Source organism: Solenopsis invicta, chromosome 3 (genome assembly GCF_016802725.1).
Source record: "Solenopsis invicta isolate M01_SB chromosome 3, UNIL_Sinv_3.0, whole genome shotgun sequence".
Lineage (NCBI taxonomy): Eukaryota > Metazoa > Arthropoda > Insecta > Hymenoptera > Formicidae > Solenopsis > Solenopsis invicta.
This window is the reverse complement of record NC_052666.1, coordinates 18,748,487-18,766,745: the sequence shown is the minus strand read 5'-3', so window position 1 is coordinate 18,766,745 and position 18,259 is coordinate 18,748,487. Positions and strand designations below refer to the sequence as shown.

At 35.7% G+C, this 18,259-nt stretch overlaps 2 protein-coding genes and 1 long non-coding RNA gene across 9 annotated transcripts in view; 1 reads left to right on the top strand and 2 right to left on the bottom strand.

Moving 5' to 3' along the window:
* LOC105194533 overlaps positions 1–11,382 on the top strand; it is a 235,121-nt gene extending 223,739 nt beyond the window's left edge. The window contains exons 7-10 of the long non-coding RNA XR_005574290.1: positions 5,272–5,408; positions 5,938–6,074; positions 6,611–6,875; positions 11,147–11,382. This is a non-coding gene — a long non-coding RNA (uncharacterized LOC105194533). The remainder of the gene's footprint in view (positions 1–5,271; positions 5,409–5,937; positions 6,075–6,610; positions 6,876–11,146) is intronic.
* Positions 1,899–4,312, bottom strand: LOC105194532 (seipin). 2 transcript variants are annotated; one of them, XM_011159489.3, is made up of 6 exons: positions 4,194–4,312; positions 3,662–4,049; positions 2,894–3,039; positions 2,628–2,830; positions 2,264–2,540; positions 1,999–2,188 (listed from the first exon to the last, which is right to left on the bottom strand). In XM_011159489.3, exons 2-6 carry the CDS (start codon positions 3,883–3,885, stop codon positions 2,028–2,030), a joined length of 1,011 nt encoding a protein of 336 aa, XP_011157791.1. In that variant the 5' UTR covers positions 3,886–4,049; positions 4,194–4,312; the 3' UTR covers positions 1,999–2,027. The 2 variants fall into 2 exon arrangements, with proteins under 2 accessions (XP_011157790.1, XP_011157791.1); XM_011159488.3 differs by lacking the exon at positions 4,194–4,312 and having other exon boundaries at positions 1,899–2,188; positions 3,662–3,885.
* LOC105194531 (clavesin-2) lies at positions 5,360–18,177 on the bottom strand. 6 transcript variants are annotated; one of them, XM_011159483.3, is made up of 6 exons: positions 10,362–10,790; positions 9,349–9,871; positions 8,441–8,713; positions 6,494–6,857; positions 5,975–6,080; positions 5,360–5,817 (listed from the first exon to the last, which is right to left on the bottom strand). In XM_011159483.3, exons 3-6 carry the CDS (start codon positions 8,710–8,712, stop codon positions 5,669–5,671), a joined length of 891 nt encoding a protein of 296 aa, XP_011157785.2. In that variant the 5' UTR covers position 8,713; positions 9,349–9,871; positions 10,362–10,790; the 3' UTR covers positions 5,360–5,668. The 6 variants fall into 6 exon arrangements, with proteins under 6 accessions (XP_011157785.2, XP_039302592.1, XP_011157786.2 ...); XM_039446658.1 differs by having other exon boundaries at positions 9,349–9,854; XM_011159484.3 differs by lacking the exon at positions 9,349–9,871 and having other exon boundaries at positions 10,681–10,823.
* Positions 18,178–18,259: the final 82 nt, after the last annotated feature.

The window sequence follows — 18,259 nt, the reverse complement described above, 5'->3', positions numbered from 1 at the left end:
GGCCCTGCGGAAAGAGCACGAAGAAATTGAATCAAGCTAATGGATAACGAGTATAAGATTCTTCTTCTTGTTCGCCGCGATGTTGATCGAGAGGACGGTTGGGACCGGAGCGCTCTTCGCGGAACCCTTTTCATCAGCGGCGCGGCGGCGGCTGCGTCCCTGGGGACTGAGACAGCCGGTCATCCTGGTTGCGCGGCGTTGGCCGCCGGGTCGGCCGGACCCCGACGTCGACGGCGTAGCCTGCGCGTGCACTTGCCGCGAGGGAAAGGTGGATGGCCGCGACCTTGATGCGCGTGGTTCTCGCGTGCCCGAACCTTCACGAGCCTACGCGAGGACGACCGAAGCGGGGACCGCGGGCACGACCGGCCGACCACGACCAACGCCTGTACACGGTTGTTAAATTATCTTCTCCGCGCTCTCTCCGCAGCCTCTCTCGTTCTTTCTCCCTTCTTCCCACTCGGACCCGTCGTCAGTCCCTTTGGCTTCCTATCCCCCTTCTCTACGCGTCGCGCGCCTCATCTCCTTTTTCTTGGCTCTTCACGCACTTACACGCGCACACACACACACACACATGTACACGTATTCGCGCGCTCGTGCATGAGATCTCACGGAAGCTGGAATGACTATCGCTACACTCGGCGCTCTCGAGCCCCGGCTAGTTCTACGATAGGACCGGTATCTCGACTTAACCGACCAGTCATCCGAGGCAGCCAGTGTCTCTCAACGCGTCACCGACGCGACCGAATATTACGAATTACACCTGCGGTTTACCCTGAAGATTATCCCAAAACGCAACACCTTTTGTGGTCCAGCTGCGCTGGTACCATCCACTTTCTGCGCTCACGACACTTCTCGAGAAAGCCTCATCACGTTGGACACACACACGCACACGCATACGCGGTGATTGTCGGCAGATGTTTTGCACCTTTAAGAAGAATAATCACGAATATTCTGCGCGCATTAAGAAACTGGAATATCTTCTAGTTATTAATTATCGGATGACCACTTTTCAAGATATATCTAGAAATGAAGATTATTTTAGGAACGGGAAGACATTTATATGGCGCTTAGAATTAATATATGCACATCTAGGTATCAGATGTATCTATAATTTCAGTCTGTAGAATATTATAAAATACTCTGTAGGCGCCGATATATAATATTTCATTTAACAATAAAGTTCATTAAACTACAATAACGGCATTTAGATGTTAAAAAGATTTAGTTTTATTAAAGATTTCAACACTAAATTTCGAGTCATTTTAAAGCTTGAATTATAATTTTTTAGTGAAACGCCGCAGCTTGGTATCATTGGCGTCTTGTTGTATACTCTAATGAAATCTTCTTTCAAGAAAGATAAATGAATCCAGTCAGCATGGGTCGGTTGTATTGTCGGTTGCCAGGCAGCCAAGGGTCCATAAAACTTTTTTGACGTTCTATAATGCGGGGAACAAAGTCTTACCGTGATCGCAGATTCTTATCCGAAATAATATTGTCCGAATATAAACGACATGATTAAAAGAAAATACTTAAAATAAATAAAAATCCGGAAGCTCGATTTAAATAATTCTCGACAATACTTGAAGCAGAGTACAAAAGCACGAAATATTTGCGTAAAAAAAAAAAAAAAATGTGATTGGCATCGAAGTAGCGTATCAAGTATATTTTTAGAAGCAAGTATTCCGCAGAAGCGCTAGAGCAAGGGAGGGTGCAAAAACTTGCTGTCCTTGAATTCCATCAGGACGCACATATGCAATTTCTACGGCTGTAACATATTTTGACGTAGGATCGACATGTTGATAGATGCCTAAAGGTATCACTAAATAATATCGGATAATATTTTGTATAATTTATCATAAATATATATATATAATACTTGTAGAAAATAATAAAATATATTTTTCCATTTCTCTCCATAGTTTTTTTCTTATTAATAATCGATAATTATAAATTACTTACAACTAACCGTTTGTAAAATTGATTTTTATATTACACAGACTAATCACGTTTCTAAGCGTAATAATAAATTATTTAGCTAAAGCGCTACTCGATGACTCGGCAATTAATGTGGAAATTTCCTGGATATAGCTTGGCTCTCCCTTAACAAGTTTTTCTTCCTCTATACTCTTCTCCTCACTTTTGAGGTCCGTTATGGATAATGTATCTTCTTGAGATGATGTATCTGACACTTTAAAGGATGATTTTCTTAATAATTCTGACGCATCAAATCATTAAGATAAAAACATATTATAAAATAGCTTACAGTTCTTAAGATCATTATCATCTTCCATCTCGCCCTTTTCATAACTGAAAGTTTCGTCCGTATTTTCTTCCTCGGTACCAAAGTGTATATACGACAACGTGCATACGAGCATTATGAAAAACAAATTTGTACCAATGCCTACAAAGGCTGATAAAACTGGCCAATAAAACATCCAGTAACGTAATCCCGATAAATGAGCATTTATCATGAGGTTGGCAGAATAGAACTCTATATGCCGTGATTGAATCTCAATAAAAATAATCGTTACTGGATGACTCTGAAATGTTTGAAATCACATCTTGGTTAGATATTGCTTATAAAACTAGAAACTAAACTGTATCTTTTTAATCCTGCCGATTCTTACCTGATCCTCCTCAAAGTTACCAAACAACTCGAGAATAATATCTTGCTTCTCCTCAGCGTTTCCAAAAATCATCATAGGTGAAAACGTGAGAGTTGTAAGCGTGTGTAACAGTGTGCTGCGATAATGCAGCATAGCTGATCTGCACGTGTGGTCCACGAGGTATCCATCTCGGCTCCGCAATTGTGCGCAAACCATAAACATACCTTGAAACAAAAAATAAAATGTAAAACATAAACATTCTTACAGAACACAATTGAAAACTTTACCAAGTTCTTTGTTCGCTGGCGATTCTGGCATTTCTAAATGTAAATTTACTTTATATGGTTGGCCCACCATTAGAAGCTGTTGCTTCTTGGTCAGTTGCACATGAGCCTGTGGAAAACTGCAGATTCCTTTCTTCTCATCACATGATCTAAATAAGTGTCAAAATAATTAAAATAAATATAAAGATTTATATATAAATTCTATTACATTTAATTATTATTAAAGATTGAATATCATTTAATATTTAATACAATTCAATTTATCTTCAGAGACAAACATTAGATGTTACTAGATGCTCTAGTATAAAATGAAGTTTATATGTAGGTAAATAAAATTGTGTGTAATGGGAGTCATTGTAACACTCCTTTGAAGCTCATTAAAAGATTTGATATATTAGGTGTTCTACTGTTATTTTATAAATATAATTATCTTGAAGATTCAGTAGTGAACTTTAGACTTTGGCAACTTTAGACTTTTCAGACTTTGATATCTTTGAAAAGCATTGACCACATTGAGAGAAAAAAAGTTACTTGATTTATATTATTGATAAATATGTTATTAGATTTGATAAACATTGATAAATATGTACAATTCAAATATCTGTTTTATATCAAGCCAAGTAATATTTACTGCAAATAAGTACTATTCACTTGTTTGATATAAGTTATTGATAACATATTTATTTGAATCAAATAATCTTTTTTTTATCAGTGCATTGTCATTGTCATGTTTTTGGACACATAGAGTATAGAATCACAAGTGAAACTCACTTGAATTGTAAATGCACAGGACGCACGTATGACATGCTGGGCATGTAGGAGTAGTAAAAAACCGTATAAAGAAATATAGACAGCCAGACTATGAAAACAGTGCTAACGATAACAACACCACCGCGGAAAACCGTGTCTCTAGCAGATTGCACACTCCGCCTGGTGGTTTTCCGCACGTTAAACCACTTCCTACCAATCTCATGTAGTAATCTCGAAATCAACATTTTGCCCGATCCCAACAACCGCACCACAAGATTTATGTGATTGAGATGTCAATTATGTGTTCGATAGCCGGATGTTACATAACGACGAATTGAACACCTATCGAATTGTTAAAATCTCTTCATAATCTCACTGTTGCCTCAATGCGCGCGTCAGCCGGCGTTGTCTGAAATAGAAAAATCTTCAGGTGTACGATCGCATAAAACGAGGTGACTGAGGACAGCGAGTGGCGTCGACTCATGTGTCCAGCATCGCCAGCTGATAACGAGTCGAGTATCGCCGAGACTGTATCAACGAAGTGTTTTCGTACATCTCCAGAGCGCTTGGATGATCCGAAAGGTTATGTGCAAACAAATGTAAACATGATATGGCGAACGCGTGAACCGCATCAACATACGGTGGTGATTCTGTAGAGGTCGAAAATTTTATTCCCACCGAGCGTGTTGCGATTCTTTCTTTTTCAGGAAAGGAACGGTTTCTATAGATGGCGTAAGGTACTTTGCGCCTCGATAGTTGTGCCAGTTACAATAATAACAATCTGCAATACGTGGAGCTTGTAAAATCACGATATTCGGCATTTTTACTTAATATTGCGTTAAATTACATGAAATTTTATTAATCTATGAATTTGGATCTTCACAATTTGAATCTTTAGACATAAAGTTCTGAGTTATGAGAACTCCTTGATGAACATTCTTTATCAGCCTTCAAATTTTAATTAATGCCACCTGATTATGTTCTGCTTGTATATTGATGATTTTTGAGAATTTCAATTTTGTCGGAAGATTTTTAATGTTGGTAATTACAGAATGCCATGTTTATGCATAGTCGATAACGTCCCTTCCAACTTTACTGGTCGTAGACAATTATCGAAGCTTGATTCTTATAATTTACCAATGTAAGAGAAACTTTAGAAACGAAATATGTGATTTTTTGCTTTTATATTAATTTTGATAATAGATCGGTATAAATATTTATTATAAATATGTAATAAATATACCAGGGTTTAATATCGAGAAGTCAATAAATTTAAATTTTTAAATTCCGCTTTCAAATTGAAATTCAAGACAAAATTAACCTTTCTATTCAGAATTAATACATTAAAAGAAAAATTTTTATGTTCAAATAAATATATTTATTTTAACATTATTTTACTTGATATGAAAAAAATATTTTCCAAGTTTAAAAATAAATTATTTTATATTAGCTAATATTTGTTTAAATCAAGGAAATATTAAAATAAATATATTTGCTTGAACATAAAAAAACTTTTTTAGTGTATGTTAATTTTAAAATAATGCGTTGCAATTATTTCCAACCCTAAGTGATTTTGTGTATTTATTTTACAATTCTTTGTTTTTTTTTTTAACATTTATGTTTAATTTCAGGCAAGGATGTAGAAAGGAAAATGGGGAGCAGATGATATCTTCCTTGGATTCAAGGACGCAATTATCTGCGAGAAGTCACGCATGAAAATTAATGACGCTACACGCGATTGTATCTTTATTCAATTGTACATTATACGGTAAAGTAACATACGCTTTGTTAAACTTTGCGCTTTTTCTAATATTCTAATATCATGAATTCATTTAGCGCGCGCGAGTTTAAATTTGTTAATCCGCGATTTACTACTATAGTGAACCATTTTTCTAAAAAAAAGGTACGAATTGGAACACGTTTCAGAAATATTGAGAAAATCATTTTTTTCTAGAATTCTTTATATACATATGAATTTCCTGATCGGTTCACTGACGCTATTTTTTTACACTTAAGATCTCGCATCAGCTACCATTGATGGTCCTTTAGATCCTTGGTCGCGTCTGATATAATTTTTTGATCCGCTGTTTTCACGTTGTCGGGCAAATAGCAGCGAAACAGAAATTCCTCCTCCCGGAAATAATTTCGCAAGTGATCCAGCTTCATGCAGTGCGTTTCTGCAAATTAAAACGATCAACATTACTGTACGATATTGACTTTTGCAAAGAGCAAAATCTAATGTTCAAATATTAAGACAAATTTTTTTATAACGCTTCTAATCTTAGAACTTGTTGCAGATATTATGCTACTTGCCGTGACGCAATATGTACTCACTGTGAAGGCTTGCGACACAATCCAATTCCCCACCAAAGTCCTTCGGCAGACATTCGGGCGGTATATGAGGATATATGTCGGAGACATTACCCGTGTAAAGGTAAAGCTACGGTGAATGACGAAAGTTAAAGTCATCTTGTGAACCGCTGACGTGATCGTGCATCGAATGCATAAGGCCAGACATGTTAGCGCATGTTCTTAATGCGGATACGCAGAAATGCATATTCACGATGCGTAAATGCGTATACGAATCTAATGAAATCTGAAGTTTTCGATTCGTATAATCCTGATCGGTTCGATTTCAAAATTAATTTACAAAATTAAATTAAAAATTGACAGTAAAAAAAAAGGCAAAATCTAACTATTATCTTGTGAAGAGAACATTTATCTATATGTAAAGAAAATTTTTTTAGAATAAAGGATGCTTTTAGATTTCTAGAAATATAGATTTTAGATGATCTTTTTATCAAAGTTGGTCGCATGTATCGCGTAGCAGTCGATAATTAAAAGTCAATTTACCATTTCGTAAAGCTCTCGTTTCATGAATGGTTTGATGAGCGCGAGCACCTTATCCATGAACCAGACCGCGTTCAGCACGTAAATGCCTTTGAGCCTCACTGGCATGCCTTCTTGTAGGTACTCGAAGAATCTGCGGATGCTGTTTATCGATAGTCTAGGCAAGTGACCGAGTCGCACGCCGACCATGTCGAAGAGAAATATGTACCCTGGCGAGCAGCCGTCTGTGTAGAGGCTCGCATCGATAGACATCAGCAGCAGCTTGATGCCATCGTTGAACATGTACTCGGATGGCCGTGAATCCGCCAGTCGATGAAAAATTATCCGGTTACCGTTTTTATCGGGCTTGGGAAGCATCACAAATTCTCTATAGCACAATAAATAAGTAGGTAAAATTTAATAAGTATTTTATTTAAAAAAAAGAAATGAAAATAAAATAGAGTTTTTAGAAACGTATACAGATGAAATATTAAAAGGACAGCGTTGTGAGAAGTGTTTTAGTGAGAATCTGTTTTTCTGTACTCGAAAAAATTAAAATAAACGTCATTTTTTTACAGTTTTTGAGATGAGTAATCCAAAAGTGTTGATTAAAATTACGTCACATATAATACAGTACAGAATATCTTCTAAAAGTATAAAATAGCTCATAAAAATGTTATATGAGGGGAATACATAAACAATCGAGTTTAAATCGGAGAAACGTGTCGCAGTCATTCGCGAGACACTATTCACGTTGGTGATTCACAGTGTGATATACATATATCATGTTTTAATGTTAAAAGTACAATATGTCATAAAAATGATATATTTATTATCGAAAAAATCAGACGGTCGTGCATTTTATGCCTTACATGTGTTAATGATTCACAGTGTGATATATCATGTTTTGATTTTAGAATTATAAATATCTCATAAAAATGCTATATTAGCGAAGCTATCGGATGGTTGTGCGTTTTGTAACACTCTAACGTTCGAGACTGCTTCCACCGACCTAACAAACCGCAGTGCAAACGCACGAAAATTGTCCGTTGCGTCTGATATCTTCGTTAAAATATAACATTTTTATAAGATATTTACTTTCAATGTCAAAACATAATGTATCACGCACATCGATACATAACGTAACGACCCGTTTCGCGAATAATTGCGACGATACGCGTTTTCCGCCCAATTTAAACGTAATTTTTTTATGCACTGCAATGACATAATTTTAACTAGCATCATCGGATTTGCTCGTCTCAAAAACTCAACGTAAGAAATGATGTCTATTTCACTTTGCCTGAACACAGCAAAAACAGATTCTGTTTTGTAACACAATACTGCTTTTGTAACAACAAAGTTTTAGGATGGAGGAGATAAAAATTTAAAAATAATTTAGTTTGTTAACGCTGAGTTAACGTTATTAGAATTTATCTTCATGACTCATGCGAGTCTTGCGAAATGAAGGAAAAACAAGAAAGCAGAAGTAGGAGGATTATTTCCGAACATGTCGAGGCGCGATCGTCGGTACCAGATGGGACAAGCTGTAGTTGCGCGACGCGGAAAAATTGCTGCGATAAAGATACCTAATGCTGCCGTATTAGGCGCAAGGTACTATTGGCAGGCGCACAATTTGTATGCACGGTATGGAATAAAAGGCGAGATGGACTGAAAGAGAAGAAGAAGAATCGATCGAGGCAGAAATTGCTCTCCGTCCATGTTGTAATCGTCGCATCGAAGGCATATCGAATAATATGTTCGTTAAAATGATAGTATATTTGATTTGCATAAATAAACGCGTTTAAAGATTGCGTTTCAAGTTACCGCCGTGATTTTCCGTATCTGATGTAAGAACTGTATGTACATGTACAACACGGGGCATAAAACTTCTCTTGCGAAACAAAGCTTTCCTTTTACGTTACTTAATGTTTAATATGTTATGAAGATTTATTTAATTATTCAAGTGCGTACAACGCTCTTAAAGAGTGTTGCAGATAGTCGAGGCTGGAATCCCTTTTACTGAAAAATTCCGGGATCGTGGCGCGCATTCTGTAGTAAACGTGCATGCATCGTTTTGTGGCCTCCATGTCGAAATAACAACTGTGCGCAAACAACGCCAATTGCTCCTTGGGAACTCTCGGAAGGCCTCGATCTTTCGCCCATTTTTGTAGGTTCTCCAAAAGCTCGTCTGTGATTTCTGGATATTTCTTCCGCGATTCGTCAATCGTGTGACCGAACCTCATCCTATGAAAAATAAATGTAACTGTATAATTATTCTGTTAAACATTTTTTTGGATTTAACGATCTATTAAAATTAATAACGCCTTCTTCTTAACACGCGAGATAACAAAACGAAGAAAGACATGGAAATATCCAGAGCATAAACGTTTAACGGCTGAAACGTGGTCCATAGGTTTCCCGCGTAATGAAACTTTCACCGCCAACGTAAGAACCGTCGCTTACGAATGGTTGGTGTGTAATCTCACTTGAATGGCATTATAGTAATTATTCTTGCGTATTCTCGGCGTTCGGATTAGAGTTAAAATTGTTTCTAGTATATTCAAAATTATATGTTATATTTCAAAAATAGCATTGTAAAATATAGAAATTATCTGTTCAAATAGTGAGTCTGTCAAGATCACGTATTGCAAATTGTGTGTTACGTACGTGTTACATTGGCAGAACTCCGGCAACTGCCGAGAATGCTGCCTCATAATGTAACTTCTGAGTGAACAGTTTGGGATTACATGAATAAAAGTTTTATGAGTTAAAGAATGCAAACGAGAATTAAAAAATGCAAATGCAATTTGGTGTCTTTAATTAATTTTATTTTTCGTAATTTTAATTCTAGTTATGAATTAAACAAATTATTTTTTTACCTGAAGAGAATTAAGAAATGCTGTCGAAGATTATGCTTGAAACCAGTTTCTTCACCAGAATTAATTAATTACGATATCACACAGAACCCAATTTTTTATTTTTTTTAAAAACGAAACTGTTGCTTGTGGGAAATTTTACTGATTTAAGTAAAATAATTAATGTCAAGAATTAACGAAACACTTTAAAATGTAACGATGACAATGATGTCGAAATTCTTTTGAACGTTTAAAAGTTAAAATTACTATTGCGAACACTACTATAATCCCGAGATAAATACGCCAAATGCCTTTATAGTGGCCGTTTTCGAGTTTATTCGAAATTGAGCAAAGCGCGCAGAGTATTGATTAGACTGAAGAAGAGACGTTGAATTTTGTTTTAACTGAGATCAATATTAATATTTATGGTTGAAGATTATCGACTTTCTTTTTATACGCGAATTGTTTGCTTGAAGGAGACTGTTCATGGATGTGACGATAATAAACGAGAATAACAGAGGAGCAAGACTCTAACAATCAAATTACACTGTAAAAAAATTTAGTAAATTTACATATAATAGATGTAAAAATTACACAATTAGCCCCATAAATAAAAAAAAATCATGTAATTTTATAGAAATTATGTAATACCACAAAAAATATGTAGATTTGCTTCTATTGAGTAAATGTATCTTATTTTATACAGAAAATCACGCATATAACAGAATATTTAAATATAATTATCTAAATTTTTGTAACATTACATAATAATATTCCATATATCGCTGTGAAATATAATGCGATTAACGTTCACTGTGCATGCTTGAAAATTCTGCCCACTTAGCATCACTATGTACGGACGTAGTAAGTAATAATTCTATTGTTTACAACATGTATGATAGAGAGACAATATTTGAATATATAATATGTAATACAATTGCAAAACGTATTGACTTTATCATTTCTATAACTTTCCATACATGTTGTAAATTTATTTCTGCAATCTGCTTAACTACAAATTACAAAATTAATCTTACCTTTGTATATTGTAAATTTACAAATGCGTGGAAATTTTCATCTATTTAGTAATTTTACATCTATTATAGTGGATAATTTTGAGAAAATTTTTTTACAGTGTAGTGATACAATTTAAATGATTAGTATTTGTTATATGTATCGGATATTTAATAACACTTAGTTTGTGTAGACTTTTGCAGTTAGTTGTCTTATTTTTTAATGTACACTAATTTAAGTCGTGTTTAAAAGTATATTCAACGTATTTTTATGCATAAGAAGATATAAAACTTTTTAACACACTATATACATTATTTTGTAAATAATCAAATAGTTGATTACACTCGAAGAAAATACGCGCGTTCCTGCACACTGCAGAGTATACGTTCGGCGATTGAACTGCGCGCGACTGCAGTTCGCGCAGTTCTCTAACTCGCATCGACGGACGGTTGCGTCGGATCAGCAGTGGCTCGCTCAGGGTAGAGAAAAATACTCCCGCTTATGTATGCGTTAAAACCGGTTGCAATGTTATGTAATGAAGAAATAAGAGGAACGGCGATCAACATAGTCGGTCACTACAAAGATGCTGAAACCGATAAAGCTAAATAGAAATAATAGGGTGTCCTTTTAATTAAAAATAGAAATATTCCTCTACTAGAGAAAGAGATATACGCTTTTACTTATTTATATATTTATTTTTAAAAATAATACAGAGTAGAGAAACAGTTCAAGCTTACACCTAAAAGTGTGTTAAATTGAAATAGCTTTATTTCCGGCAAATGAATATTTTAAGTTATTTTATTTGCAGGCTCGAGGAAGAAATTCATAACACGCAACTTGCATGCTGGAACCTACGATTATGATAACTATGATCATCGAGAAACGTTTCATGAAGAATGAAAAATGTGAAAGTGAAAGCGCCGAAATTGACGAACATCCGCGAATGTATAAACTTATTTAAAATTGCACAACGCAAGGCGAGACTTTTTCTCGCCAGTATATTGTAAGTATTTACGTATAATAATTGAAATTATTGAAATTTTATTTATTCTTACAAATAACTTTTGCGAGAATCACTGGGGAAATATTGATTTATTAAATTTGAAAAGACATTTTCATGATGTTGAAGCTAGCAGCGGATTCGCAGCAGCAGATTCGTCAAAGCAGGGATTCTCATTCAAAATAAAATACATAAGAAACTTTGACATATAAAGGCAAACTAGCAAGTAACTGCACGAAATACACTTATACGCTTCTAAATAGATCAGACTATCCAGAACAATTAACAAAAATGTGCAGGTCTACTAAATTGTTTAAATTATATAACGAGTTATTGCAGAAACAAGGGAAGGAAGCCTCGGTCGGGGCTGCAAATTTTTTTAGAACATTACTGTAGGCTTCTAAATCAATCCCGACTAGTAAGAAAAATAAAAAAAAATGCGCACGGCTACAAAAAATTATTTAAACAATATAAAATTTATTGCAAAAATAGGAAAACGAAACCTCGGTCAGGGCTGCAAATTTTTTTAGAACATCATTATAGCCTTCTAAATAAATCTCGACTAATGAGAAAAATTAAAAAAAATGCACTTGGCTACGAAAAATTATTTAAACAATATAAAATTTATTGCAAAAACAGAAAAACGAAGTCTCGGTCGGGGCTGCAAATTTTTTTAGAACATTATTGTAGGCTTCTAAATCAATCCCGACTAGTAAGAAAAATTTAAAAAAATGCGCACGGCTACGAAAAATTATTTAAACAATATCAAATTTATTGCAATAACAGGAAAACGAAACCTCGGAGAAACGCCTAGACAGCAGGAATCAAACTGCGGCTCGGCGTGGTGCGTAAAAAATTATTAAAAATGTAATGATACTAATGATAATAATGTACTCTCATGTGCACCTCTTTCACCACCAATTTCCTAGATCGAGAGCATGCACATGCGAGACAGATCCTTGCAAGTGGTTGACACGAGGGACCATTCACTCAGCTATTTGATGTACACGTGATTATAAAGTACAGTTGATTACAACTGATTACAGTTGATTACGATGTGATTACAACTACTAAAGTGATTTTATACGACTGTGTGAAATCGATTGTGATCACAGCTGATTTCATTGTGATTACAAATGATATCACAGTGATTACAAATGATATCATTGTGATTGCAGTGATTACAAATGATTTTATTGTGATTGCAAATGATTTCAATAGTAATAATTATTATTAATACTTTTATAACTTTGTTATGATATCATATTTTTATAACGTTTTTATGATTATTATAACAAGCTACTTTGTGAATTAAATAAAGTTTATGAATACTATAAAATACTTTTTATTTTCTTACTTTTTCATGATGTACATTTAATAAATACTCGTAATATTATATATAATATTATATATATTATTTTTTTAAACTTTTTAAAGAATTGGCATGTTGCTTTACAAGTTAAATAAAATCTAATCAATCATATTAAAATTATTTAAAGCATTAATTAATGATTTCTATTATTATATATTATAATTTAAAATTATGATAAATTTGTAACAATATTTACATTGAAATTAGCAATAATAACAAGTAATACTATTGAAATCATTTGCAATCACAATAAAATCATTTGTAATCACTGCAATCACAATGATATCATTTGTAATCACTGTGATATCATTTGTAATCACAATGTAATCAGCTGTGATCACAATCGATTTCACACAGTCGTATAAAATCACTTTAATAGTTGTAATCACATCGTAATCAACTGTAATCAGTTGTAATCAACTGTACTTTATAATCACGTGTACATCAAATAGCTGAGTGAATGGCCCCTCGTGTCAACCACTTGCAAGGATCTGTCTCGCATGTGCATGCTCTCGATCTAGGAAATCGGTGGTGAAACAGGTGCACATGAGAGTACATTATTATCATTAGTATCATTACATTTTTAATAATTTTTTACGCACCACGCCGAGCCGCAGTTTGATTCCTGCCGTCTAGGCGTTTCTCCGAGGTTTCGTTTTCCTGTTATTGCAATAAATTTGATATTGTTTAAATAATTTTTCGTAGCCGTGCGCATTTTTTTAAATTTTTCTTACTAGTCGGGATTGATTTAGAAGCCTACAATAATGTTCTAAAAAAATTTGCAGCCCCGACCGAGACTTCGTTTTCCTGTTTTTGCAATAAATTTTATATTGTTTAAATAATTTTTCGTAGCCGTGCGCATTTTTTAAAATTTTTCTCATTAGTCGAGATTTATTTAGAAGGCTATAATGATGTTCTAAAAAAATTTGTAGCCCCGACCAAGGTTTCGTTTTCCTGTTTTTGCAATAAATTTTATATTGTTTAAATAATTTTTCGTAGCCGTGCACATTTTTTTTAATTTTTTTCATTAGTCGAGATTTATTTAGAAGGCTATAATGATGTTCTAAAAAAATTTGCAGCCCCGACCGAGGTTTTGTTTTCCTGTTTTCGCAATAAATTTTATATTGTTTAAATAATTTTTCGTAGCCGTGCGCATTTTTTTTAATTTTTCTTACTAGTCGGGATTGATTTAGAAGCCTACAATAATGTTCTAAAAAAATTTGCAGCCCCGACCGAGACTTCGTTTTTCTGTTTTTGCAATAAATTTTATATTGTTTAAATAATTTTTCGTAGCCAAGCGCATTTTTTTTAATTTTTCTCATTAGTCGAGATTTATTTAGAAGGCTATAATGATGTTCTAAAAAAATTTGCAGCCCCGACCGCGACTTCGTTTTCCTGTTTTTGCAATAAATTTTATATTGTTTAAATAATTTTTTGTAGCCGTGCGCATTTTTTTTAATTTTTCTTACTAGTCGGGATTGATTTAGAAGCCTACAATAATGTTCTAAAAAAATTTGCAGCCCCGACCGAGACTTCGTTTTCCTGTTTTTGCAATAAATTTTATATTGTTTAAATAATTTTTCGTAGCCGTGCGCATTTTTTTTAATTTTTCTCATTAGTCGAGATTTATTTAGAAGGCTATAATGATGTTCTAAAAAAATTTGCAGCCCCGACCGAGACTTCGTTTTTCTGTTTTTGCAATAAATTTTATATTGTTTAAATAATTTTTCGTAGCCGTGCGCATTTTTTTTAATTTTTCTTACTAGTCGGGATTGATTTAGAAGCCTACAATAATGTTCTAAAAAAATTTGCAGCCCCGACCGAGACTTCGTTTTTCTGTTTTTGCAATAAATTTTATATTGTTTAAATAATTTTTCGTAGCCAAGCGCATTTTTTTTAATTTTTCTCATTAGTCGAGATTTATTTAGAAGGCTATAATGATGTTCTAAAAAAATTTGCAGCCCCGACCGAGGTTTCGTTTTTCTGTTTTTGCAATAAATTTTATATTGTTTAAATAATTTTTTGTAGCCGTGCGCATTTTTTTTAATTTTTCTTACTAGTCGGGATTGATTTAGAAGCCTACAATAATGTTTTAAAAAAATTTGCAGCCCCGACCGAGACTTCGTTTTTCTGTTTTTGCAATAAATTTTATATTGTTTAAATAATTTTTCGTAGCCGTGCGCATTTTTTTTAATTTTTCTCATTAGTCGAGATTTATTTAGAAGGCTATAATGATGTTCTAAAAAAATTTGCAGCCCCGACCGAGACTTCGTTTTTCTGTTTTTGCAATAAATTTTATATTGTTTAAATAATTTTTCGTAGCTGTGCGCATTTTTTTTAATTTTTCTTACTAGTCGGGATTGATTTAGAAGCCTACAATAATGTTCTAAAAAAATTTGCAGCCCCGACCGAGACTTCGTTTTTCTGTTTTTGCAATAAATTTTATATTGTTTAAATAATTTTTCGTAGCCGTGCGCATTTTTTTTAATTTTTCTCATTAATCGAGATTTATTTAGAAGGCTATAATGATGTTCTAAAAAAATTTGCACCCCCGACCGAGGTTTCGTTTTCCTGTTTTTGCAATAAATTTGATATTGTTTAAATAATTTTTCGTAGCCGTGCGCATTTTTTTAAATTTTTCTTACTAGTCGGGATTGATTTAGAAGTCTACAATAATGTTTTAAAAAAATTTGCAGCCCCGACCGAGACTTCGTTTTTCTGTTTTTGCAATAAATTTTATATTGTTTAAATAATTTTTCGTAGCCGTGCGCATTTTTTTTAATTTTTCTCATTAGTCGAGATTTATTTAGAAGGCTATAATGATGTTCTAAAAAAATTTGCAGCCCCGACCGAGGTTTCGTTTTCCTGTTTTTGCAATAAATTTTATATTGTTTAAATAATTTTTTGTAGCCGTGCGCATTTTTTTTTTTATGTTTCTTACTAGTCGCGGTAGGCTTGATTTAGAAGCTTACAGTAATGTTCTAAAAAAATTTGCAGCTCCGACCGAGGCTTCCTTCCCTTGTTTCTGCAATAACTCGTTATATAATTTAAACAATTTAGTAGACCTGCGCATTTTTGTTAATTGTTCTGGATAGTCTAATCTATTTAGAAGCGTATAAGTGTATTTCGTGCAGTTACTTGCTAGTTTGCCTTTATATGTCGAAGTTTCTGATGTATTTTATTTTGAATGAGAATCCCTGCTTTGACGAATCTGCTGCTGCGAATCCGCTGCTAGCTTCAACATCATGACATTTTCTATTTAAAAGTATAATATATCTCACGCGCTTCTAATTGTTGATCAGTAAACCTTTGAAGTGACGATGAAACGATGCCGAAACGGCTCGTTTGATTGAGGGCGAATCGCGCTGTCTGGCGATCGATTCGAGCTTCAAATTACTCAATGGGGGAAGTGCAGGTATGCATCAAGCAGCGACTATTGGAAGTAAGAAAGTTTCGCTGTGTAGAAGTTGTGCAAAATGATGCAAGTATTACGACTAACGTCCAACTTCTCTGTATGTAAATTCCAATATCGATTATTATAACACTTATATAATTTCTAAGAAAAGTTCAGACACGGATCTTTAGAATTGATATATTCTAAACATTTTAATTTCAAGACGAGATTTTACTTGGCGATGATCATATTTTTTATTTTGAAAAATTAAAAAAAACTAAGAAAGTTTCTATCCGTCTGCATTTCGATCAGATTGTACTATGTGAGAAAATGAGATATCGCAGCATCGGCTTTCATAGTTCTCGTACACTTGGCTGATGAACGGCGATCAGGTAGCGCAAGGCTACCGACGCCGAGAATGGGCACGTAGGGCACGCGGTCGCAAGGGCGGTGAGTAAGGGAGGATCGGCGGAGGGTGTGTTCGCCGGTGCTGCGCTGGCCGGAGAACAGGTACTCGCCGTAGGCGTCGTACGTTCATTGATAAGCGTATAACACCCCGTGCCTTAGACCCGATGACGTCAACGGACGCCTGCGCAGCATCGCGTCGGGTCCTGAATCGCAGTAGCGGCCATCAGCGTGGTCCGATTGTTTCCTCACCACATCGCACACACAGCGAGACTCTCCTTTCGTACACAGCTTACATATGAATTTATCTAATCGCAATATCTGCAATCAGAAGCGACTGTTGAATGTAGACTGTTATTTACTTGCGTACAAATAATTCTTTTAACGATGCGGTAACGTAACTGCAGAAAAATTGCATTCTTTATATGCAGTCACTGCGTGGCAATGTGCCAAGGCTTCCAACAATGCTTCATTATTTCTCCACCATTAACTGCATGCCGTCATTGAGTTAATAACGATATTTTTTTACGAATCAATCAAAACACTCTTTTATGATTTAATTGAAACGTCTAAAACCATTAAATTAATTTGTTGCAGATTATTAAAGTTGAAGGAAAATATAGAATGGAACATAATACAGAACCTTTGCATTCGTGTGGCGATTGACGTAATCGGCAGTCGCGTAATCATCTTATATAAAGTTTTCGACTAGCATGAAGAATACTTGGTATATCTACGGGGGCGAAAATAGTACGTTCCTGGTGATACGGCAAGATCGTTTTAGACTGCGAGGGAAGTACTGTCGTCTGTCCCGCACGAAGAAATTTCGGATAGGCGTGCGTGCGTGCGACGCCGCGTTAAAATTAGACTACTTTTCCGAATTCTTGCAAACCCCTTCTCCTCTCTCTTTCTCTCTCTTTCTCTATGCCATTCTATATTGGCCATTCGTCCACGAGAGAAAAATCGCGCGAGAGGAGAAAGCGCGATGGGTTAGAATGAAACGAATAGAAAGGAGTTGAGGAACAGAGCTAGATAAATGAAATAAATGTAGGCGGGAGGCGAAGGAGAGGGAGAGCAGACGAGGGATGGAGAGTCGGTGGCGGGAGAGTTTGTTGAGGAGGGAGCGAGAGAGGGAGAAACAGAGGGAGGAGAGAGAAGGAGTGACAATGAGAGGGAGAGAGAGTAGAGATATCGTAGGATCACCTCTTGCGTATTGATTGGTCTTTTGTGAAAGCTACACCCCCATGTAGCCGCGACACGAACCATTTCGCCAAGTCACTAGACTTCCAGGGTATCGGCCACCAGGGTGGCGATGCCGCCATGTTTGGCACGGTCGATCGAACCCCTTTAACGCCGGGCGCGAATCATCGCGGCCGGTCAGCCTCCCCTCCTCTTGTCGCCGCTGATAATGTCGCGAGCGAGCGAGTGAGCAAACGCGCCGGCGAGCACCCGAGGCACCGAGGGCAAAGGGAGAAGAGGGACCACTTTCTATTCCCCCAGGTCGACGAGAGCGAGCGAGCGAGCGAGCGAGCGAGCGAGCGAACGTTGTAAGGGAAGATCGTGCGACGGACTCCGGCGATACAGCGACTCTATATCGGCATCGATCGCCGAGTGACCCATATCTGGCGGTGACGGGAGCCCCTGCCCTCACCCTCCCACTCCTCCCCACCGCCTTTCCAACCGCCCCTTCGACGCTTCTCGCGTCCTGGCGCGCGCGTCTGCCCTCTCCGCAACTATCCCCGTCCGCCTG

Coding starts and splice junctions, on each gene's coding strand:
- LOC105194532 (XM_011159489.3), bottom strand. CDS start 3,885: ATGTTGATTTCGAGATTACTACATGAGATTGGTAGGAAGTGGTTTAAC. Junction 2,541..2,627: donor GTAACTTTGAGGAGGATCAG/GTAAGAATCGGC, acceptor CAAACATTTCAG/AGTCATCCAGTAACGATTAT. Junction 2,189..2,263: donor TGATAATGATCTTAAGAACT/GTAAGCTATTTT, acceptor CATCCTTTAAAG/TGTCAGATACATCATCTCAA.
- LOC105194531 (XM_011159484.3), bottom strand. CDS start 8,712: ATGAGGTTCGGTCACACGATTGACGAATCGCGGAAGAAATATCCAGAA. Junction 6,081..6,493: donor AACGAGAGCTTTACGAAATG/GTAAATTGACTT, acceptor CATTCACCGTAG/CTTTACCTTTACACGGGTAA. Junction 5,818..5,974: donor TTGTGTCGCAAGCCTTCACA/GTGAGTACATAT, acceptor TTTAATTTGCAG/AAACGCACTGCATGAAGCTG.